The sequence below is a fragment of the Ailuropoda melanoleuca genome, chromosome 8 (genome assembly GCF_002007445.2).
Source record: "Ailuropoda melanoleuca isolate Jingjing chromosome 8, ASM200744v2, whole genome shotgun sequence".
NCBI classification, from domain to species: domain Eukaryota; kingdom Metazoa; phylum Chordata; class Mammalia; order Carnivora; family Ursidae; genus Ailuropoda; species Ailuropoda melanoleuca.
In genome coordinates, this window is record NC_048225.1 from 127,559,834 (window position 1) to 127,583,081 (window position 23,248).

The 23,248-nt window shown below is 57.8% G+C and overlaps 1 protein-coding gene across 3 annotated transcripts; it reads right to left on the minus strand.

Moving 5' to 3' along the window:
* Positions 1 to 744: 744 nt before the first annotated feature.
* SEMA4A (semaphorin 4A) lies at positions 745 to 22,683 on the minus strand. 3 transcript variants are annotated; one of them, XM_002926938.4, is made up of 15 exons: positions 22,325 to 22,683; positions 17,210 to 17,368; positions 15,551 to 15,711; positions 14,580 to 14,642; positions 14,227 to 14,325; positions 13,899 to 14,004; positions 12,993 to 13,109; positions 12,583 to 12,707; positions 12,267 to 12,439; positions 11,117 to 11,267; positions 4,947 to 5,127; positions 2,995 to 3,113; positions 2,753 to 2,910; positions 2,369 to 2,469; positions 1,424 to 2,016 (listed from the first exon to the last, which is right to left on the minus strand). In XM_002926938.4, the coding sequence occupies exons 2-15, from the start codon at positions 17,337 to 17,339 to the stop codon at positions 1,424 to 1,426; spliced, it is 2,277 nt and encodes a 758-aa protein (XP_002926984.1). In that variant the 5' UTR covers positions 17,340 to 17,368; positions 22,325 to 22,683. The 3 variants fall into 3 exon arrangements, with proteins under 3 accessions (XP_034523342.1, XP_002926984.1, XP_034523343.1); XM_034667452.1 differs by lacking the exon at positions 22,325 to 22,683 and adding an exon at positions 22,053 to 22,196; XM_034667451.1 differs by lacking the exon at positions 22,325 to 22,683 and having other exon boundaries at positions 745 to 2,016.
* Positions 22,684 to 23,248: the final 565 nt, after the last annotated feature.

Genomic DNA, 23,248 nt, shown 5'->3' on the forward strand with positions numbered 1-23,248 from the left:
AAGAAAGCCGTAGCGAAAGAGAGTTATGGGAACATGGTGGCCAAGTGTAAATGTGGCATAGAGGTCAAGGCCAGTTGGGGCTTATGGGTAGCTTCAAAGGGTCATTTTTGCAGAGAGGTGGGGGAGAAAGCCAGAACATAGGGCATCCGAGAGGGGGAGGGCCTCCCTGGGGAAGCCGTGGGCAGGCAGCCAGAAAGGACCCTTTCTGGGTTTTGGTGGAACCGGGAAAGAGAGCCAGTGGGGGGCAGGGTACAGTGCTAGCCTTTGTTTGGATCCTGCGGAGAACACCCAGCACGGGGGCCAGTAGAGAGGGGAGATAGGAGGTGAGGGAGTGGTGGAGTGAGGAGAATGCTGGGGTCTTCCGGGGAACCCCCACACACGGGTGTGCCCAGAGCGCTGTTTGTCATATTGGGGAACGGTGTGGCCAGGATGGGGGTGGCCGTACGGTCTCTCCATAGATTCAGCCCGCCAAGAGTGGACACCACCTGCAGCCGTGGGGAAGGGGAGCGGGGACGGCGGGGACAGCATGTATGGGATTGGGAGCGGCATGGCGGTTCGCGATGGAGGGACAAGGAAAGGGCCGCGGGGCTGGTTCTGGGTGGGCAGCTGACAGGGCAGGAGAGGTGGACTGCCACCACCCCGCAAACCCGGCGCTGCTCCCCGCTGGGGCCCTCCAGCTGCTGCTCCCCTCCACCCTGCGGCCCCCCCTGCAGCATTCTTCTCTGACGGAAATAGCACCATTCGTGAGCTTCGTCTTTTTAATAAAAAATAAACTGTCTGTGACAAGCGGTTTTCTGAATCCCAAAATAAAGGAAAGGGGAGAGGAGAGAGATCAAGAGGTCAGCCAGAGTAGAGGAGGGAACAAGGCTCAGATTGCCCCTGTTCTTCCAGCCACAGCAGGGAGCTGAAGCAAGAAGGAAGGTGGCCAGACCTCCAGAAAGACTTCCGGGGCGTCAGTGGTGCACAGCTGACAAGGGGAGCAGGAGGGGGCAGCTCCCAGCAGGGCCCCGGGAGAGTGGAGCCTTGGTGTCCGTGGTGCTGCTGCCCCCAGGGGTCTCTGGGCCGCGGTGTGCTGTCTGGTTTGTAACCATAGGGGCCTGGAACAGTCGTGTGTTTTAGGGGCTCCTGGAACAGTAGTTTCTGGAGGATCTTGGAATGGCCAGAGCTGAAGGATCCCCTCTAGGTCTTCTTATCCGGTCAAGGTCCGGGACAGCCCGTTGGAGAGCCCATGGGCGCAGCGGAGGGGAGGCCCCCAGGGGGTCAGGCCGCTGTGTCCAGAACCGCTGAGGGCCGTGGTGGCATGGCAGGAAGGTGGTGTTTTGTGCTCCTCCCCCATCCTCAGGGCTGCACTGCCCCAGTCCCCCCAGCCAGCACGGCCAGGTGCCCCGCCCTATCCTACACAGCCCCACCCTGGGCCCAGAGTTCAAGCCACCTCAGTGCCCAGGCGGCTGCTGTCAGCGTCCACATCACTGGCGGAGGTCCTGCGTTCCTTGGGAGGCTGGAGGTGCTGGTCCCGGCTCAGGGGGGCCTTCTCCCCCGGGGGCAGGGTCCTGCAGCCCTGCACCTTGCCCCGGGCTCGGAGAGCCCCCAGTGGGGAGGCAAGGAGGAGGAGGAGGGCTCCTGAAAGCACTAAGGCCAGGAGCACAGTGACTGTGAGGAAGTGGGGCCAGTAGGACCGCTGGGCAGCCAGAGCGGCCCCGCCACCAACCCTCGTCAGTGGGGCCTCCACACGCTCCCGGGGAATGCCCGCCAGCTCGGGGTCCAGGGCCAGGGGCTGATCCTGGCTGTGCACCCAGTAGGAGACCACAGGGTATGAGAAGCCCTTCTCCGTGGCCCAGCACTGGTACAGGCCCCCCACCGCCCCCTGCAGCAGCAGCACCAGGGAGCCGTTGTAGACCGCCGAAGAGGCTTCTGGGATCTTGGCTGTGCCGTGACTCCAGCGGTAAGAGGCCAGGGCCGAGAGGTGGGGACAGGGGAGCTCCAGGATGGAGTTGGGGACAGCCAGGACTTCTTTAACTGGAGAGGAAGGAAGGGGAAACGGTTCAGGGAGGGGAAGCAGGAGGGCAGGAAGTCTCCCGACATTTGGACCCTGACCCACCCTCCAGCTTCCAGTTCTGCTCCCAAACTCAACTCTGACCCCTCGTCTCTCCAGGCTGGACCCCAGACCAACCTCGGTCCATCGGACTCCAATTCTGACACCAAAACAGACTTCAGCCTCAATCCTGAATCCCAGCTTGGAATTCCTATCCTCCCTCCCGAAGCCAGGACTCAAATCCGTCCCAGGTCCGGGTGTCCAGCTCTCAAGCTGGGCAGGCGCTGGGGGAACACCTACGTGAGCCTTCCCCCCGCCCCCTGGTTCCACACTCACTGATTTGGGGGCGGCTCTGAGGCTGGTGGCTCCTGCCCACGGGGCCAGTGGCACATGCCCACCCTGGATTCCCTTGCTCTGTGTCCTGTCTCCAGGACTTCCTGAGAAGGCAGGGAAAGCAAACCTCAAACCGTGAAACAGACCGAAGTGGGAAGAGGGAGGGCGGGGGGGGGGGTGCAGGGCAGAGAAGGCAGGTAAACACAGGCGGGCTGGGGCAGCTTCCAGACTGCTCACTGTAACCCCATCCCAGGGGAGCCTCTGCCACAGGAGGGAGATTCTGGGAGGGATGGTGCCGGTCGCCCCTGGAGACAGGAAGAGCCCCACATGCTGGGTAAGAAGGTCCCGGTGGGCCCGCCTCCACTGCGGGCCAGGACGGGCACTCACGGGATGGGGGTGGGCAGGAGGCGGCAGGTTCCAGACTCAGGGTCCCAGGCACAGTGGGGGTCCTGGGCAAGGACACAGTCCACACAGCTCTCATAGATACTACAGTTGGCTCGGGGAACCCTCCAGATGCCCCCTGAGAAGCCCGCAAACACTGCGCCCTGGAAAAGAGAGGGAGAGTGACCTCTCCACACCCAGTAAGGACCCAGCACCAAGCCCCGCCTCATCAGAGGGCCCCTTGTCACCTGCTCAGGGGCCAGCAGCAGGTTGCGGACAGGTTCGGGATTGGGGAACAGCTGGATCTCCTCCACCAGATGAGCACTGCTGTCCGCACTAACCACAGCCTTGTGGAGGGCCCCTGTGGCTGTGGAGAGACAGAGCAGAGACTGTCACATCCTGCATGGACCCCTCGTGCACGCTGGGCCTCTGACTCCAGACTCACTCCTTCAGAAAGAACCGCACGCAGACTCAGGCCGGGCAGGCCGTTCCCTCTACACCGTGGAGCTGACAGGAATTGTGTTATAAGTGGCTTGGAACCCCACTGCTCCTCTGTCTTTCCTTTGCAAGAACCCAGCCCACTCCTCCACGGACTTGGGGCAGGGGACAGCGGAGTGCTTCTGTAGAAACGCCATCAGCATCCACCCTCACCTCCAAGTGTCCCTAGACCAAGGCGCAGCTGTGAGGTCCGCACTCATCACCCTGTTCGAAACTGCCACATCTCCAGCTGGCATTCGGGGTTCACCCTCCCTCAGAATCAACTTCTAATCTCCTCACACTAAGTCCTCCGCTCCTGTGCTACGCTCACTGTCTCCGTGCACCCACAGGCCCTACGCTACTGTCCGCATGCACCCGCAGGCCCTACGCTCACTGTCTCCGTGCATCCCGCAGGCCCTTCGCTACTGTCTCCGTGCACCCGCAGGCCCTACGCTCACTGTCTCCGTGCATCCCGCAGGCCCTACGCTCACTGTCTCCGTGCATCCCGCAGGCCCTACGCTCACTGTCTCCGTGCATCCCGCAGGCCCTACATTCACTGTCTCCGTGCATCCCGCAGGCCCTACGCTACTGTCTCCGTGCATCCCGCAGGCCCTACTCTACTGTCTCCGTGCACCCGCAGGCCCTACGCTCACTGGCTCCGTGCATCCCGCAGGCCCTACGCTCACTGTCTCCGTGCGTCCCGCAGGCCCTACGCTCACTGTCTCCATGCGTCCCGCAGGCACCGAGATTTGCCGGTTGCTCTCTGCTGGAACGCACCACGTGCGCAGCGGACACAGTGGCTGGGAACATGTCCTGGAAGGATCTGCACACCTGTGGCTTTCTTCCTCGGAAGCTCAAGGTCATCCATCCCCGCCAGGCCCTCAGTACCCATGTCTGGCCATCTTCCACACTCCTCCGCTGACCCTCCCTCCTTTCTACCGTGACTTTTGAATCTACCCCTTTCTCCTCACACCTCCCCACTTTCCACCCCGTCATTCCCAGCCCAAAACCCTGTGTCCGTCTCCTGCACAAACACGAAAGCCTGCCCAAAACAGCTGCCTCTGCTTCCTGCCGGACACCCACCCAGCCGTATGGTCTTCTATTCCTTCACCCCCATCCCAGTGTGGGGGCTGGGGGCTGCCCCCCACCTACGTCCTGGACTCTGGCTTCCCGTTCCCTCTGCAACTTCCCCTGCTAGCTCCTGGCCTGCCCATTTCTTCACCGTCCGCCTCTCTCCTGGAGCCTGAGGACCTTCCCATCTTAAAAAAAAAAAAAAAAAAGCATGCTGGGGGGACCCCACCTCTTCTTCCAGTCATCCCCTCCCCGCTTCCCATCCACAGCCAACTTCCTGAAGGAGTGCCCCCGCCCTGGCTGCTCCTGGCTGCCCACCACCTGCCCATTCTTCACAGCTCTAATATGGCTCTAAGGTGGCTCTAACGTGTCTTCTCCGGGAGACAAACAGCTCCTGCTGAGGCCACCAAAGTCCCCTGTGTTCCTGTGCCCATCTCCCCCTCCACACTCAAAGCTCAGAAATGATGGAGACTGGGCTGTTGGGTAACCCCACCATGTTCTTAGAGCCTAGCAGGGCACCAGGCACATAGTAGGCGCTCAGGAAGCAGCTGCGGAATGAAAGCGTGAGCGAACGAAGGCCGAGGTTTCCCTCCGCACCCTGAGCAGCCGTCCTCGCTTGGTCGCGGTGGGACATCTGGAGCCCTTTACTCACTGGTGCCCAGGTACAGGACCAGGTGGCCATGCCCGTCGACACCCTGGGCTGTCTCCACCGCAAGTCTTGTGTACTCCACGCCAGACTTCACCAACAGGGGTGTCCCCACCACCTGCTCATCCATCAGGAAATGGTCCTTCATGAAGGTCAAGGCTTTATCAGAGGAGGGGCCCACGGAGCACTAAAGGGGGAAGGAGACGCATCGGGTCAGCGCTGTCTCCCGCAAGCTCGGCACGGGCTGTCCCCACACACACCGGTCCGGCCTGCCGGGCCCCCCTCAAGGCGCCGCTCATCTCAGGAGGCGCTTGAAGCTCTGGGGCTGCCTGGGATTCCAGGCTCTGCACACAGGCCCGCGTACCAGCAGCTTGCTGTGCGGAGGAGAAAAGCAAGGACGAGGAGAGTAATTAGAACAGTGCATGACATCAGTAAGAACTCAGGAAATGTTCGCTCTTGTCGCTCTCCCGTCCTTGGTGCCTGTGCGAGGGGTGCCTGGCAGCCGCAGGCAGTAGGACGGGGACGATGCACGCATGTCAGTAGACCCAGGCTTGCTCAGCACAAGCCCTGGCACACAGTTGGTGCCCAATAAATGTTTGCTGAGTCAGTGACTGAATGACGGATGTCACAGAAAGGGGTGGTGTCGCATGAACCAGCTGCAAGAGTCTGGCGGAGCCCCTTCTCCATTCTGGGCCTCCTTTTTCTCACCCATAAAACTGGGGGGGGGCGGTGGACAGGGAGTGGGCTGGTTGTTCTCTGAAGGCCCTGCTGACACCAGCGTGCTGTGTCCTGATCTCAGTCAGGATCCTTGTCCTCCACACCACGGGGCGCTATCTCAGGGCCAGCCCTACTCCGTCACCTGCCACTGTGTCCTCAGACAAGTTNCAGGAAAGTTACCCCCCCCCCCGCCCTGTGAGCTCCCATTTCATCGGCCACGTGAGGTAATAACATCTGTATTTCATTCTGATGCCAGAATGAGCACGTGCACCTGCCCTCACTTCCTCCCCCCAGAGAGGGGGGCACGGCGAGGTGGGGGAAGCAAAGGCAGCCACAGGGGGAGAGCTGGAAAGCAAATGAACAAACCTGGTAAAAGACTTAGCAGGAGAAAGAAAAGAATCTTCCTAAGCCAGCCCCGGGGTAGCCAAAACTATCTGATTCACGTGGCAGAATTCCTAAAAACATGAAGAACGGCCTGGCCACCTCTGGAAGTGGGAAGGGCAGGGCTGCGTCAGGAGAGGTCTGGAAGTCTGTGCTGGGGCAGGCTGGGCTCCCACACCTCTGCATGGGGGGTGGGGGTGGGGGCCCTGCAGGGCCTGGCCCAGGATGGGAGGCTCGTTCTCCGGAGACCGGAAGCAGCGGGCACAGCGCGGAAAGCAGAGGGTGAAGGCGCAGTGCATGTGGGGACGCGTGCCCCTCCCCCCCGCCCCCCAGTGCCAACAGCCGGGCCGTCTCCCTCCAAGCACGAGGCTGGAAGAGGGCTCCAAAAACTGACTGGTAAGACCTGATGATACTGACACCGAGGAGCCCCGAGGAAAGGGCGCAGCCAGGCCACCTTCCGTGGGGCAACAGGGAGCCCACGCCAAGTAGCCACATCCTCGGACACAGCTTCCAGACAGCTTCACGATTCCCACTCTTAAATGTGAGCAGAGAGCCCGGGGCCACCAGAGTCAGTTAAACCATGAACACAAAAGAGACCAAAACAAACCCATGGGAAAAAACAAACAAAAAGCTAAATGAGGGGCACCTGGGTGGCTCAGTTGGTTAAGTGTCTGCTTTCAGCTCAGGTCCTGGGATCAAATCCCCGCATCTTACTCCCTGCTCAGTGGGGAGTCTGCTTCTCCCTCTCCCTCTGCCCCCTGCTTGTGCTCACTCGCTCACTCTGGCATATACATAAATAAAATCTTTAAAAAAAAAAAGAAGAAGAAGAAGAAGACAAGAGAACATACAGATTAAAGGAGACTTAAAAGAACAACAAATCCAAGGGGCGCCTGGGCAGCTCAGTCTGTCGAGTGTGCCACTCTTGATCTCGGGGCCCTGAGTTCAAGCCCCATGTTGGGTGCAGAGATTACTTAAATAAATAAACTTGAAAGAAGTAAGGAAGGAAGGAAGGAAGGAAGGAAGAAAAGCTAACCCAAACTTATGCATCTTACTTAGATTTTGATTCAAGTAAACTGGATTTTGGGGCGCTTGGACGGCTCAATCCGTTAAGCGTCTGCCTTCAGCTCAGGTCACGATCCCGGGGTCCTGGGATCAAGCCCCACATCGGGCTTCCCACTCAGTGGGGAGCCTGCTTCTCTCTCTCTTCCCCAATCATGCTCTCTCTTTCACTCTCTCTCTCTCTGAAATAAATAGAATCTTTTTAAAAAACCAAATAAACTGTATTTTAAACAACTCTTATGACATCTTTGAGACCATTAGAAATTTGAATACTAAATGCATATTAAAGAATTATTCATTTTTATGGTGTGAAGTGGTCCTATGGCTATTTTTTTCAAGCCCCTATCTTTTGGAATACTAAAATATTTATGGATGATATAGTGAGTTGATTGGTGCCCCCCATACATCCATCTGAAACCTGTGAATGTGATTTTGTTTGCAAAAAGGGTCTTTGTAGGTATAATCAAAAATCTTGAGATGAGCTCATTCTGAATTACAATGCACTCCAAATCCAGTGTCCTCATGAGAAGCGAAGGACACATACAGAGGAGAAGGCAAAGGGATGACAAGACTGGAGTGGTTGGGGTGTCGACAAGCCAAGAACACCAAGGAGTGCCAGCCACCAATGGAAACTGGGGGAGAAGGAGGGACGCATCCTCCCCGAGACCCTCCACCCTGCTGGTGCTCTGGCATCCACCTCCTGGCCTCCAGCTGCAGAAGGACACATGTCTGTTGTTTGAAGCCAGGAGGCTTGCGGCCATTTGTTACAGCAGCCTTAGTACACTAATACAGAGAAAATATCATGTCCGGAATCTGCTCCAAAACACCAAGGGGGGACGTAGGCGCAGTATGGCGGAGACAAGTTTGCTTGGCTACGCGTTGAAGCTGACTGGCGGGTATATGGAGTTCCCTTACACTACTCTATTTTGTATACATGTGTGACGTTCTCTATAATAGAACATTTTTTTTCCATTTTCATTTGATGTTTCCAAATATTTAAAAAGATCAAGATTCATATGCAAATTATCTCAAATGAGACCTCTCAAAGCAATTTAGAGCATATACAGCAATCACCCCCCTTCAGTTTTGCTGCTTTTATAAAATATTTATTTATTTATTTATTTATGTTAGAGAGAGAGAGAGACAGCAGGGGGAGGGGCAAAGGGAGAGGGAGGGAGAGAATCTCAAGCAAAGTCCCCACTGACTGTGGAGCCCAACGCGGGGCTTGATCTCAAGACCCTGAGATCATGACCTGAGCTGAAACCAAGAGTCAAATGCTCAACCGACTGAGCCCCTCAGGGGGCCCCCTGTTTTGCTGCTTTATACAACCGTGTGACCAACAGAGATGGAAATTGAGTGGCACAAGCCTGGTCAGAAAACGTCACCTGTTTAAATAACAACAAACTATAGTAGAACATTTTTATAAAAGAGATATTCAACGCTCAAAAAGGGGCGTCTGGGTGGCTCAGGCAGTTAGACATCTGCCTTTAGGCCGGTGTCCTGGGATCGAGCCCCGCATTGGTCTCCCCACCCAGCAGAGAGCTGCTTCTCCTTCTCCCTCTGCTGCTCCCCCTGCTTGTGAGCACGCTCTCTCTGTCAAATAAATAAATAAATAAAATCTTTTAAAAAAAGCTAAAAAACTAGGAAATTAAATATTTTAGCAGGAATTAAAAATCTGATAGAAGGATTCAAAGATAAAATCGAGACACTCTCCCAGAAAGTAGGCCAAAACTGAAGGCTTGGGAAATTGGCCGGGATTTAAAGAGGGAGCAGACGGGTCCAGGAGGCCCAGTAAGAAGTGAGAAAACATCCTAATGTGAGAGTCTGCTGCATGAGGGAAGGGACTTCTGTCGACTTCATTCACTGCTGTGTCCCCCAGAGCTTGGAAGAATGGCAGGCAGCCTCGAAAAATATTTGTTAAATGAAAAGATAATAGGAGGAGATTGTTCAAAGAAACTGCAAACTGAAGGAACTCAACTTCCAGGCTGAAGGGGCAGGTTGGACGTCCAGCACAGTAAACGAACAGAGTCCCATCGAAGAGCAATACCGTGAAATTTCAGAATAGCTAGGGACAAAGAAAAGGCACTACAAGATTTCAGTGAGAACGGGGACTTTCAGAGACTTAAGAATTGGAAGAACTCTGAACTTCCATTCCCCGGAAGACAACAGGGCAAGCCTTCGAAGTTTTGCAGGAAGATTATTTCTAGTCTAGAATCACATGCACATATCAAACTATCAAATGTGAAAGTAGAATGAAGACATTTTCAGACATTCAGTCTCAAGAAATTTACCTGCCATGTATCTCTTTCCAGGAATCTACGGAGGCTCTGCTCCGCTAAAATAAGTTGCTAAGGAAAAGGGGCGCCTGGGGGGCTCAGTCGCAAGAGCATGTGACTCTTAATCTCAGGGTTGTGAGTTTGAGCCACATTGGGTGTAGAGATTACTTAAAAATAAGAATCTTAAAAAAATAGTAAAAAAAAAAAAGAAAGAAAGAAAAGAAAAAAGAGGAAGCCATGGGATGTAAGAAACACGAGAACGTCATGGAGAGATACAAAGGAAATACCCAGAATGACGAGAAGGGAAATTCCAGGATGGCAGCAGTGTCCGGGGCCGAGGGGCCACCGGTCCAGACTGCAGCAGACAGCAAACATCTCCAGGAAGATGAAACCGTTAGAATGCCTAACGGATCTGTCTTCAGAACAGATGCAGATCGCTGAGGAAGAGTCTGGGGTTGAATTAATGATAAGAGCTNAAAAAAAAAAAAAAACAAAAAAAAAAAAAAAAAAAAAAAAAAAAAAAAGAAGAAGAAGGGAAAAAGAAAATTAAGAAAGAAAAAGAAGGGGAATAAAAGACAGAAAAAGAGATAATTACTAACCCCAGGGAAATTTTTAAACTATGCAAAAAGGAAAAGTAATCGGGACCTGCTCCCTGACTCAGCTGTGCATAAGAGTCCTAATATAAATACTGTTCTAACCAAAATCATCATAAAACCATGTTGGGAGATGAGGGGTGGGTGTGCTGGTAAAGCAGTTCTGGGGTGGGGGTCGGGGAGCCCTGACGTGTCGTGTTCACTAACAGCTGTGGCATGTACTCCCACCATGGCTGGTCTCAGGCCAGCAGCATCATGTCAGCGCACACGAATCTGGAAAGAGATGCCCCAAAACAGTTCCTGCTGGTTGCTACAGGCCAGCTCCAGCTCATACATAATTGGGTGGGGGTGGGGGGCACAGGTGAACCCTCACCATCCAGAATGGGAATTCAATAGCTCCTGCCCGAAACGGAAACATCCAGAAGTAGCAATAAAAGGGTGTTAGAGATTTGGAGATAAATACAGAAAGTATCAGCTAAAAGAGTTGAAGGTGCTTGTCCCTGTGGAGAGGGGAAAGTGTAGGACAGGGCCTAGGGCTGGTTTTGGTGCCTAACTGTGTAGATCTGCAGGATTCTGTAAATGCTGGTCATATAAAACTCTGATCGAAATGCAAAAGTTAAATAAGAAATGCAGAAGAATGGGGCGCCTGGGTGGCACAGCGGTTAAGCATCTGCCTTCGGCTCAGGGCGTGATCCCAGCGTTATGGGATCGAGCCCCACATCAGGCTCTTCTGCTGTGAGCCTGCTTCTTCCTCTCCCACTCCCCCTGCTTATGTTCCCTCTCTCACTGGCTGTCTCTATCTCTGTCGAATAAATAAATAAAATCTTTAAAAAAAAAAAAAAAAAAGAAATGCAGAAGAAGCTACCCAGGCAGTCCTGGGCACAGCCCATGCCCTTGTTTCCCCAGTGATACACCCAGGCATTTGATGTGCACTTAGCGGAGGGGGGGACTTCTCTGTGCAGGATGGGCTGGACACGCGTGGAATGTGGGCCACCGGAGCACGTGTGTATCTGAGCAGACAGGACTGGTTAGGGCAGGGAGCACTAACATTTACTGGACATTTATTGTGCCATGACAGGTACTTTGATATGTGGGATATGTGTGTATCAGTGGGGGCGGAGGGTTGCTCAGTGTTGGGGGTGGTACTCACGCTGCCTGGCCGGGGACTGATCTCAGGGACCCCATAAGTAGTCCAACGTGAAGTCTCTTTGTTCAACTCCTTGTACTTCCCCTCAAAGACACGCTTGATGTCCTTGAGGGAGAAGGCACAGACAGCAGAGCTCCTGGTCCCACCGATCTGCCTGGGGACAGCCAGAGGGGACATGGTCATCTCCTCCGCTCTACCATGAAATTTCCCCTCCAGCCCTAGCCCCCCCCCTTGTGAAAAAGCCCGGGAGGGCAGGAGTGTGGAGGGCTGGGTTGGCCTACTGCTATGTACTTTTCCCCCAGCTGTGGTGATAAGGGCTAGGAGAACCCCTGACTCTGGCCCATCTTAGGATTATCCTTAAGGACAATTAATTGGGGCTCGGGCCTTGGGGCAGCTCCTGCCTGTTTTGACCAGGCGGGACTGTAGCCATTGGAGGGGCAGTGTAACCAGCTCCCGACAGGCTCCAGATGATGCCCTGCTCCTTTGGACCCACTGGATTCCTGACCCTCAGACAACCAACCAGAGCCTGTGAGGCTTTTATTCCTTTAGCCCTGGTCTGTGGAGACAGGTTTCTCTTGTTCTCTTTAACCTGATTGTGGCACACACCATGTTCTCCAATATAGATGCCACCGATACCACAGCAGATCTTTGGTACCTGACACATTGTCAGCAGACACCTAAACACTGTGGGGCCAGATCACAGCCAATCAATGAACTTTTCTCAGCCTCCAAGCCATGACTATTTTTATCTTAGTGACACTGATGGTGTTCCCCTCTTTGCTCTGGCCATTGGGAAGCTCAGAGCTAAATTGCAACCAGCAACCCAACACTGCATAAATGACAAACATTTGTGATGTGCTGACCCTATTCCTGCCTCTTACTCTCCTTTTACTCCCATTTCCTAATCGGTTTGACGTTATGTGATCTCAATGTTTGCCTTCCATAAGCTGCCTCCTATCGTTCTTTGGAACGGGGCGGATATAAAGGAGTAAGAACCTCTCTGAGCTTTATTTTTCCCATCTACACGAAGGTCATAAGTCAGATTCCTAGGACGTGGTGACGGTCACATGCTTTCCTAGGGGAAGTGCCTGGACTGAGCACTCTGGGACCCACGACCCGTGTGCAGCCCCCGCGTCCCCTCCGCGCTGCTCACCACTGAGAGCTGAAGGTCGCGTAGACGCGGGACTCGGCGGAGGCAGCTGCGGGCAGCAGGACGGCGTGGCGGATGACGTTGAAGGGCAGCTGCCCGGGCTGCGTGCACAGCAGCTGGGCCTTCAGGAAGGTGGTCCACTTCTTCTGCAGCAGCTTGTCCCCGCCCACGTCGTTCTGGGACCCAGGGGCGGAGTCAGGGACGCTCCTCCAGCCGCCCCCGCCCCGCTCCCATTGGGCCCTGGGCGCTCGGCCCCGCCTCTGCCACTTCCCCATTGGCTCCCCCATGGCCAGCCCCGCCCCCTGCCCTGGCCGCGGACCTTGCACACTCTGGCCACCCGCGACGTATGGAGCTTCTCGAAGAACTCGAACTCGCTAGCTGTCTCCTCGAAGAAGAAGTAGACGAACTGGGTCGAAGGGATGGCTGCCACGAAGGAGGCGTCCGCTGCGGGGCGGGGCACATAGGCTTAGGGTTGGGACACCCTGGGGCTGGTTCTGCAACGGCAGGCCGCCCGACGGGATGCCCCGCGGCTGGCCCGGGGTGGCCCTGGGGGCGCCTGGTCCTGTCGCTTCACGGGGGCGGGAACTGCACCCCCCGCCCCGACCAGGGCCGCCTGGCACAGAGCGGGCTCTGCACCGAGGACGGCGGAGTGCGGGAACCGCGGCTCTCGGGGCCGGGTCTCCACGCTAGGGGCAGGGCCAGACCTGTGCTGGGGGCTCGTGTCCTTACGCTGCAGCCAGCGGAGGAAATTGTCGGTCTTGAGGACGGGCTGGGGTCCCAGCGTGCGGATCAGGATGGGCTCGCTGCCCAGGAAGTTGTTCATGGTGCCAGAATAGAGCATCCCATCTAGGGGAGAGGGCGGGAGGCCTCCTCGTTGGGGGGTGCCTCTGTCCTCCTCAGACCTGCCTCTGACTCGGGTCAGCACCCACGTCGGTCTCCAGCCCCCTTCCTCTGCCTTCCACCTTCCTGTGGTGCCCCTAGCCCAGCCGGCAGGCTCCACTGAGCGACGCGGTTGGGGAATCCTGCGGCAGGGAAGAGCCACCCCTCCTGTCCTCCTGCGTGCTGGCCTCTTCCAGCCTTTCTCTGGCTGCCCGCTCCCACACCCAGCTGAACCACCTGCTGAACGGAGTCCCTCTCTCTTCCCCAAAGGTAGCTGTTGAGGGTTCTGCTTCCACACCTTAGTCCCACCCTTCTCTTCCTGGAACATCTTCCCTGCACATCTACCTATCGTTCAAGGTCCCACTCAAAAACCAAAGGCCACCTCATCCAGGAAGCCAGGGTNGGGGGGGGGGGGGGGGGGGGGGGGGGAGTCTGTCATGATTTGTGTCTGGGACTGCACAGACGGTGATTTTTCTGTAACCTCTACAGAACAAATGGCCGAACCTCGGGCCTCCTCTCTGCCCAAGACCCCTCCCAGACCCTCTTGCCTAGGTGAACCTCTCTCTACCGACCTCCCTCACATCCTTTGTGGCAACTTGAACAGGAGCCGGTGGTTGGGTGCCGAGTCTCCCTCTGGTCTGGTGCTCAGAGGCTCCTGGCTTCCCCTCCCTCTGTCCCCTGCCTTTCAGGAAACTGTCGGCTTCCATATTTCACAGAATGACCCGGAAAAGCGGATGCTGGGAACCAGATACTCACCTGCCAAGACAGCCGTGTGCTTATGGGCAGGGTCAAAAGGGCTTTGGCCTTTTCCCTCCACAACCTTGTCCTCGGAGATGGGCAACAGGTTGGAATCTCGGAGTTCCTAAAGGGGGGGAGAGGCTGGGGGCCAGAACGCCAGAGTCTCATGTCTGGGAAATGAGGGGCATGAGGGAGGGAGAGGGACGTGGAGGGGAACTGGGGCCAGGAAGCTCACAAGGGTCCCGCATCCGGAAGATCAGGGTTTTCCAGAGCTACAGAGCTTGCTCTGGGAGTAGGTGTGAGAAGGGGTGCCTTGGGTCTGCGCACTGGGTGCCCCGGAACTCACAATGAAGGTACAAGCAGGGCTGAAGGCGAAGGTGCCACAGCTGTACAGGTGGGTGGCGTTGAAAGAGACCAGGACACGGATAAAGTTGAAGCACTGTGTCTGGGGATACAGAGAATCCAGGTGTCCGGCCACTTGCCCCACACGCCTGAGCCTCACGGGCTGCCCCCATTCCCAGGGTGGGGGAGAGGGCCCGGAATTGCTGCGGCGGCCTCTGGATGTCCTCACAGAACGTGATGCAGGCAGTGACCATGGAAAGAAGCCTCCTCTGCTGCCTGCCCAACCTGACGTCATCCAGTGACGGCCTGGGGACACGGGTTCCGCACCCAGAGCCCCAAACCCCCACCTCCACTTACCTCATTGCTCTTCTTCTTAAAGGCACATTCAGTCTTTTTTTGGTCGCTGGCCGGCCACGGTATCTGCAGGGGGGCGGGAGGGAGAGGGTGTGAGGTCTTCTGCTCTACTCTAACCACTGTTCTCTCCTTGGGCCTGGTGGGAAGCTGCCAGCAGGCACGGTGCTCAGTGACATGCTGCTGAGCTATGGTAACGTCAGTCTGCGACCATGGCTGTGACTCTGAGGGTACGGGCGTGCAGGAGCCGCGGCTCTATGGGAGAACGTGCCCTCTGGAGCCAGACCTGAGTTCGAATCCAGACCCAGCCGCTTACTGGTTGAGAGGTCCTGGCCAATTGCACAAGCTGCTGGAGGGCACAACCAGGAGCGTTTGTAAAGCACCTTAACGCAGTGCACACTACACAGACCAGCGGGCGACAAAACCACGCGTTTCCTGGGGAAATTGTTTAAAATGGCAGTTCCTGGCTCACACCTCAGAGAATCTGCATTTTCAGCCAGCATCCCATACGCGCGCGCGGGTGGCCCGCAGACCACACACTGAGAGACAGGACAACGAGGGAGATGTTCAGTAATTACTACCCCCCCTCCTTTCCTTCCTCCCCCTTTCTTCTTCACATTGTTCCCACCAGTAGGATGACTATCATTTAATACAGAAGCTTCAGTGATTTCCACTAGTGGGTGGCTATCATATTATTGATATAATGTGAGCCCATGTTTCTGTCCTGTGTCAGTGATTTCTGTATCAGCCATTTTAGCAAATTAATATTATTCAACCGGGATGCGTGATACCAGCAAGTAGTGAGGCCACTATGGTATTTCTTATCTGTTCTACGGACTAGATACACGTAGCAGGAGCTGCTGATTCCCGCCGCTTAGAGCTGACAGTGCTTGGGCAGTGAGTCATGCAAGGGCAGGCAGCTCCGAGCAGCGGCAGCACCCCCCCCCAGTGCACACCCTCCGTCCCCACCTCCTCACCATGTTCCTCAGCTTTGGCATCCCTGGGTCCTGGATATCCAAGGCCAGAATGGCCTCTCGAGCCCCCACGTAGAGAGTGCCTCCGTCACCACTCAAGAGCAGAGTGTCAAAATCCTGGAGGCCCTTCTGGTGGAAGAGGCTGAGAGCCCTGCGCCCGTCCCCTGTTGGGAAGTGATGAGAAGGGCTGACCGATGAGGCATGGGTGGGCGGGCAGCTGATTTGGGAGGTCAAGGTGGGGGAGGGGAGGGGTTGGCAGAGTGTGCTCCCCCAGCCTTGGCCGCGGGACCCACTCTCCATCAGCAGCTCCCCTTCAGCACCCCCCCCCCGCTGGCGGGATAGGAGCTTTGTGTTGAGCCCACAGTGGAGGGAAGAGGGAGCCAGAGACAGGATAATGACAGCCTGGGACTGGGGGAAGATGGGCTGCACCCAAGAGGCAGACAAAGGGACAGGAAATAGATGGAGGCACATGGACAGTCTTCCAGGCCTGGGGGGCTATGGGGGCAGGGGGAGGATGTGCTGGTCCTCCCCCAGGGAGGAGCAGGGGAAGCAGAAGGCAGACAGACAGACAGGAAGATACTGGGAGCCACAGACAGGACCGTGCGTCCAGGCAGTTGTGGGTTGTACAGTCACACTCCCACCCCCCTTCCCTTCCTCTAGCAGGAAACTTCGACCACTAGAATCACTGCCATAGGCTGAGCAGAGGGGACACAGATGTCTTCAAAGGCCCCCGTGGGCATGCCTGGATGTCACCTGGGCAGGGGAGGTGAGCTGGTTCCGGGAGGGGCTGTGGGTGTGCTCCTGTCCCGCTGGGGACAAGCTGCTCCATCCTCTCGTGGGCAAATTTGCACCTCGGACCTAGTTAGGGGACTGCCCGGCTAATCGTTACCTTTGGAAGCTCTAACAATCTCAGGACCGAAAGGAGAAGCTGGCAGGTGCTGCAAGGGATGGCTTCCCCCAGAGCTGTGTGAGCCCCTCGCTCACTGAACTGACCGCCCTTAGCACGGCTGGCTGCTCCTCTGTCTCCCCCCTCAGGCCTGCGAGCCCCTGAGCAGGGCTGAGTCTTGTCTCTGTTGGTAATTCCAGCACCCAACACAGATGCTCAGGAGACTCTGTGCCCACACTCCTGCAGGGCCCAGGTCCTCCCCTGAGCCTTCTCCCCAGACGTGGGAGGGCCAGCGGCCCCCATAGCCTCAGCAAGAAACCAGCCGACAGCATCTCAGGGACTATACCCCAGGGGGCGGCCCCGATTCTCTGACTCCTGGTGTCCACGGTACTGGACACAGTGTGGTCCAGCATGATCAGTGTGGTTGTCATGTGCCTGCCATGTCCTGGGCCACCAGGTTCACAGATGACCTTCTAGCACGGGCCGTGGCTTTGGAGGTGTGTGGGGACATGAAAGCAGTTAGGGGTCTGAAGTGCCCAGCTTGATGCCCGCGCCGGGTAAGGAAGGAAAGGAAAATCACCGCCTCCGACAACCCCCGGCCTCTCCCTTCCCTCAGTCTTTCACCACACAGTTTCTTCACTCCTTCCTCAGTCTCTGGTGCCCCAACACCCGAGACTGCGATCTCCTCATGTCCCTCTTCTCCTCCTCTGCCTCGGTCTCTCCTTCCTCCGCCCCTCCTGCTCAGCGGTGGCCGGCACCGGGCCCCAGACACTCACCTGCACCGTACGTGATCCTGGGCAGGGGCTCCTGCCCACCGCCCCCTGTGGTCAGCAGCAGAGCCAGAAACAGCTGGGAGAGAAGGCCCAGGAGGCTCCAGGGGTCCCGGCCCTGGGCGAGGAGGGCCATGCTCGGCAGGAGGCTGTCACCAGATGGCTCTGGGGAAACAGGCACCAGGCACTCTCTGGGTGAGCCGTCCTTACCACATCCCCCCCAGGGACCAATGGGAGAGCCCCAGGCAGCAGAAGTGGGGGTGGGGGTGGGGGTGCCGGGGACGGGACAGTTTCCTTTGCAGAGTGCCCTCAGAGTCTCACTTCCATCACCCCCAGGCGCCAGCCAGCTGCCTCGCGCTCCCCTCTGGGTAGGAGACCTACCATCAGGCCTGTCCTTCTGATCTCTGGCCACCACTGGCCCCGCTCTGCCTTTTCTCTGGGGAGTCCTTCTTGCTGTCAACTCCTTTCCTTTCCTTCCCCGCAGCCCAGAACCCAAACTACAGCCTGGCCCCGGGAAGGGGACCTTCTGGGGAGCAGATTCCTGCCCTTAACATGCAGGTTAATTGGACCCATCTCTGCCAGCACTTTCAGATCCATGGATACCCTGGTGCCCCACCCTCACCCCTGCACTCGGATGACCCAGGCGGGCCTGAGTCAGCCTGCTCTGACCTCTCCCCTCACCCCAGCTGGGTGCATGTCTTTGATGCCTAGGCCTACCTGGGCCTCTTCTTGCAGGGAGGCGATGAGGGGCCAGGCAGGCTCCCAGCACTGCCCAGAGCCTCTGCAGTTGCCCCGCTCCCTGGGCTCTGTCTCCCTGGGTCGCTGCATCCCTGTCACCAGGACCGTCAACCCCCAGCCACCCGCCTCACCCCACATACCCTTGAGCTATAGTGTAGACCCCCGGGGGGCCGGACTCTTGCGTAGAGGGGGTTCCCAGGCCCCAGAGGCAGGGGACGGAGGGCTCAGCCCGGCTGGGCCGGGAGCGCGGCCCTCCAGGTACCCATAGTGCCAGAGCCAGCACTGGGAGCTCTGGAAAACCAGAATTTCCACCTCTCGAGTCCTGACAGATCCCTGGCCTGGGCGGAAGTGGGGGGGGTGGGGCGGGCAATGAAAGGAGACTCGGCCTTGGTCTCCCCTCCTCTCTCTCTCCATACATCCAGAAAGTTGAAAAGGCCAGAAAGTTTCTGGGTCATGTCAGCCACCCCTCTGCCCTCCGTCATGCCACATCCCGTCTAACCAGCCCAGGAGTGACTTCTCTTGCTCAAGACACCGTCTTCTCTGTTCCTCTTTTGGCTCACCCACAAGACGAGGTCTCTTCACTGCTATGGACTCGGAAGTGCCTGCAGTGGTCTAACCTCCAAACCTCCACTTCCAGCTGGGCCGTCGTCCTGGAAGACTGCAGCAGCTGCCTTAGGCTCTCACCCGTGGCTGTGCTGACCAAATCCCTCCCGCAGCCTGGTCTCCGTCAGTCCCCGGGCAGCAGCAGGCCAGGCGGAGGCCCGGAACTTGTCCCATCTGAGCTCACACCTCTGGGACACACCGCCGAGGCACCCAACGCGCCAGTGGTGGCTGCTCGCCTACCCCCGGAGGCCCCAGGGGGGAGCCTCATAATGCAGGGTTAATGAGGCATCTACATCGAGGGCTCACAACCTATAAAGTGGGTAGTTTCCGGCCCACTCAGCCTAAGACTGGCTGGCTGCTGGTTTAAGAGCACAGCCATCCCAGGGCTAACCTGACTCCAACCGGCGACCCAACTCCTTCTCAGACGCCCGTTCCTCGGGCAGGGAGTCCTTCCTGTCCTGCCATCCCTCTGGCCACCGTGCAGCCCAGGTCCCTCCCTAGAATTCCCTGTCAGGGCCCCTTGCCCTCTTTCCTTGTCCCTCTGGTCCCATTTTCCCTCCATTCCCCTGGGGGTTGGTCTCAACCAGACGGCTCCTGACCACTGTGTCTGCTCTCCCAGACTTTCACGGAGGCTGGTGGCCAGGTCCTTGGGAGAAGCCAGGGGGGCCAAGCCACTGGATAAAGTCTTTCAGACGCTCAGAATCCCGGGAAACTCCCACCTGGACCCCACCTTCTGTGCCTCCCCAACTCCCAGCCCAGATTGGGACCTGCCCTGGCCCTGGGCCTCTCTGCTTGAACACATTGGCTTATCTAGGTCACAGGGAGGAGTTCTGATGGGGGGGAAGTGGGGGAGGCAGCTCCAGCCCCACGCTCGCAGCCCGACACCCTGGAATTTCTTCCTCCTGGAAGTGTTCGATTCAACATGCCGGTCCTAGTTCCTCCTTCCCCAGAGACCCGGGCATTTTCCTTCTGGCCCAGGTCAACTTCTGAGCCCCTCCAGCCACATAAACAGTTTGCATTACTAAGCTTTGGTCCTCAGAGAATTTCAGCAGCAAGCCCCACAGTAATCCCATTTCACAGGTGAGGAGAGTGAAGGTCAGGGAGGCTATGCAGGAAGAAGCCAAGTGAGACTCACATCTGCCTCATTCAAAAACAAATCCCTTGGCCACCCGGTGTCTGGAGAGCGCTTACTCCTGTGGCCCTTCCTTAGCTCTGAGCCGCTGGCACAGGGAAGACAGCTCCGAGGTGGGGGCAGCAAGCTCTGGCTCTTCTGGGCTGAGAGCGTGTGTCTCAGGGGACTCCTGACCCAAGAGGGAACAGAAACCTCTGCGGCCAAGGGTAGAGGCACGAGCCCCACATCCAGCAGGGCCGTCAAGGTCCTGGGAAGAGCCTTGGGGGGGGGCTCTGCCCAGCCACTGGCCCTCTTGCGTGGCAGGCCCCAGACCCAGACGCCGTGTCCTACAGCTGTTGCCTGCTGTAGTTGGGGAGCCGACCGCCAGCTGGTTTCAGGGACACGTGACCTGGGCAGTCACAGGCGCCCACGTTTGGAAGGACCCACACGGGATCTGATGCTCTCCGGCTGCCCGTCCTGAAGGCCTCTGACCTTCTGTGAACGCGGGACCACCCCGCGCTTCCTTTTGCTCCAGGTGGGCCGATGACGTGGCCAGTCCTGCCCACAGCACCGAGCAAGGGCTCCCAGGGCCCCACCTCCCTCCTCCCTGTCCAGATGAAGACACCAAGGCTCAGCAGGGGAAGTCTTGGCGAGGGTTGGAGTGGGGCTGCAGTTCAGGTGGGGGGTGGTGAGAAGGGGTCAGGTGTTCAGGGACAAGGCCTGAGGGGCCGTGACGTTTCATAGCCCCAATGGGGGTCCCCTAGCTCCTCTTTCCCCAGCGTGGGGACCCCCCAAAGCAACAATGCTGAGTCCAACCCTGTTCCCCACCCCAGGGTCCACCTCCTCTGGGGACTCCTCCCCCACGGCCCCTACATCACATCAAACAGTAGCCCTTTCTGCCAAGCTTTCTGGCCCAGGGTGGAGATCTAGCTGCGGGGGTTAGAGGTGGGAGGGGAGATGGAGATGTCATTCTCCACCCTACCCCGTGCTCACCCCCACCCCTGCACCCCTACCCCATGCTCACCCCCCCCCACCCTGTGCTCACCCAGAGAACTCTGGGGCACTTTGTATCTTCGGTGTTCCAGGGCACATGGATACCTCACTGAGAGCGGCTCCAGGAATGGGGAGAAAGGCTTTGCCAATGACCTAGCGGGTCCAGCGCCCCCTACCCCCCTCCCTTCCAGCCTCAGGGGCAGCCCCAGAAGAGCACAGTCTTGGGGAACATCAGCTTCCTGGCTCCCCTTCCTCAGTCGCACCTGCCCTGCCCCTTGTTGCCCTCTTTTTACGATCACGAGCAAGTCAAATCAACTTATACTTAGGTGTCGGCTGTGCGTAAGGCGCTAGGGGTGTCCCTAGCTTCTACTCCCCCAGCATCCCCACACCGCTTCCCACCCACACTGTCTCTTAGCCTTCCTGCCACCCGCCCAGCCCGATTCCCCCCTCACCCTTTACCCAGGGCCTCCTAAGCTTCCTCCTCCAACCCGACGTGCTGGAAGGCTGAGCTGAGTACCGCACACAATGGCCCGACCCCTCGGTCTGCCCCCTCCTCAGGGCAGAGCCAGCGCCAGACAATGGCCCGCCCCCTCCCTTCGGCTTTCCGGCTCCCTTACCTGGAGCTTGGGGATGGACCGTGCTTCCCTCCCCCTGGAATGCCAGGCAGTTCCTGTCTCTCAGTGCCTCCGTCCCTGCCACACCCCCGCCCCCCATCCTCAACCCCATCCCGCCTCACTGGTCCTCAGTCACCATGGCGACCGCATCTCTAAGTGGGAGGGACTAGAATCTCCCCATATTCCTCCTCCTCCTACCCGTGTCCCCCTGCGCCCCACCTTCTGCGGCTCATGGATCCAGACGTGGGGGGGAGGCAGGAGGGGAACACTGGCCCCTGCGGGGGTCGTTGCTCAGCTCCCTCTCCCCCTGTCAGGCACGCATCACCTCACAGATGTCCCCCAGCTCGGCTCGGGGGTCATATGGGGCTAAATTCTCTCTATGGTCAGTTTCTCTGGGTTTCCTTCTTCCTGGGAACTGTATCTATGTAAGGGGGGGGGGGACAGGCCTGGCTGCCAGCCCGCCGGATCCCATGCAAACTGAGTTTGCCAAGGAGGGGGCAAGTGAACATACAAATATCTGTACAAATGAGCTGAGACGCAGGGTCTCTGTCACGAAGGCAGAGAAGCTCCTGTCTGCTCTCGGCATCCTGACTCCCCTGGGAAGAGGTCCACTGCCACACTCGGGTTCTGACATTTGTTCCCAAGCCACTGCACCAGAGCCTTCTTCGGCTAGCCCCTGAGACCTACCGGGAGGAAAAGGGCTATGCTAAGAGGAAGGAGGAGGGCAGACTGCAGAAGGGACTTTCCAAGGGTCTAGACCAGGTGGGGATGAAACAGAGACAAGCCTGACCTGGAATCTTTCCCACCTCCGAAGGAGCGAGCAGGGGTCTGTCCGGAAGCTTTGACTCGGCCTGTGTCCTCTCTCAGCCCCGAACCTGAGCACCCGACCTGCTCTCCTGTCCCCACTGGGCCTCACTGGTAAAACAGGCACCACACGGGCTGGGGGGCAGGAGCCCTGGGTCCCAGGCCGGGCTGCCTCGGACTCGGACTCGCTGTGTGACCCCGGGCAGCGTGCTTGTTCTCTCTGATTCGCATAGGTAAAATAATGGCCTTCCAGCCTACCTGGGAGCAGTGTGGCTCATTTCTAGACTTAATAGTGCTTCTAAGAAGGAAGAAGTAAGGGTGCTGGTGTCGGTCCCAGGCAGAGCTCTCGGAGGCCAAGTCTGGTTCCCGTTCAGGTCTGGGTTCGGGCAGCGGGGGAGCACTTCCGTCTGAGGAGGGGCCAGTTGGTCATGGCTTGTGCTGAAAGCAGAAGTGGACTGTGAGCAGAGCTCTGTCACCACCCCCACGCCCACCCTTCCTCACTGCTGGCAGCCCCTTGGCCCTGGGGCCTCAGAGAGTGCCCACTGGTCCAGGCTCTTCTCCCCCTGGATGGGGGCACGTGGCCACGGAGGAAGACGTGATTGGAAATCAGGGTGGCAGGGAGGGAGGCAGATGAGCTAGTGGTGTAAGAGGAAGGAAGAGGTCAGACTATAGAAGGACTTCCCGCCTGGGAGTGTCCCTGGGTCTTTCCCCCACTTCCTTCCCTTTTAGGGGACCTGGGTGGCGTCCCTGGAGCAGGGTTGTAAGGGCCACATTTCTGAAGGACTGCAAGGAAGTGAAGTGGAGGAAGCAAACTTCCCCCGCCTCTCCTTCACCCCGGGTTATGCAGGTGGGCTTCCGGGAGCCTTTCCTGGCCTTGCTCTATGGACTCGGAATTCCAGGAAGGAGCTCGGCTGTCCTGGTGAGGCAGCAGGGACCCAGTCTCAGGGACCCAGTCTCAGGCAGTGGCCGTGGCTGTTGTTGGAACTGTGCGGGAGTGAGCTGGACACCCAGTGCCCTGTGTCCACTTCTTCTGGGTGGAGAAGGAGGGAGAAACTTTCTGCAACCTAATCTCCATCTCTTCTGCTAAAACACAGTTCCATTTCCTCTGGCTTGCCTAGCCTCAGTTTCCCCACCTGTGGGAAGATGGGGTGCCAGGGCCCCACATCTTTAATTGCAGGAGGG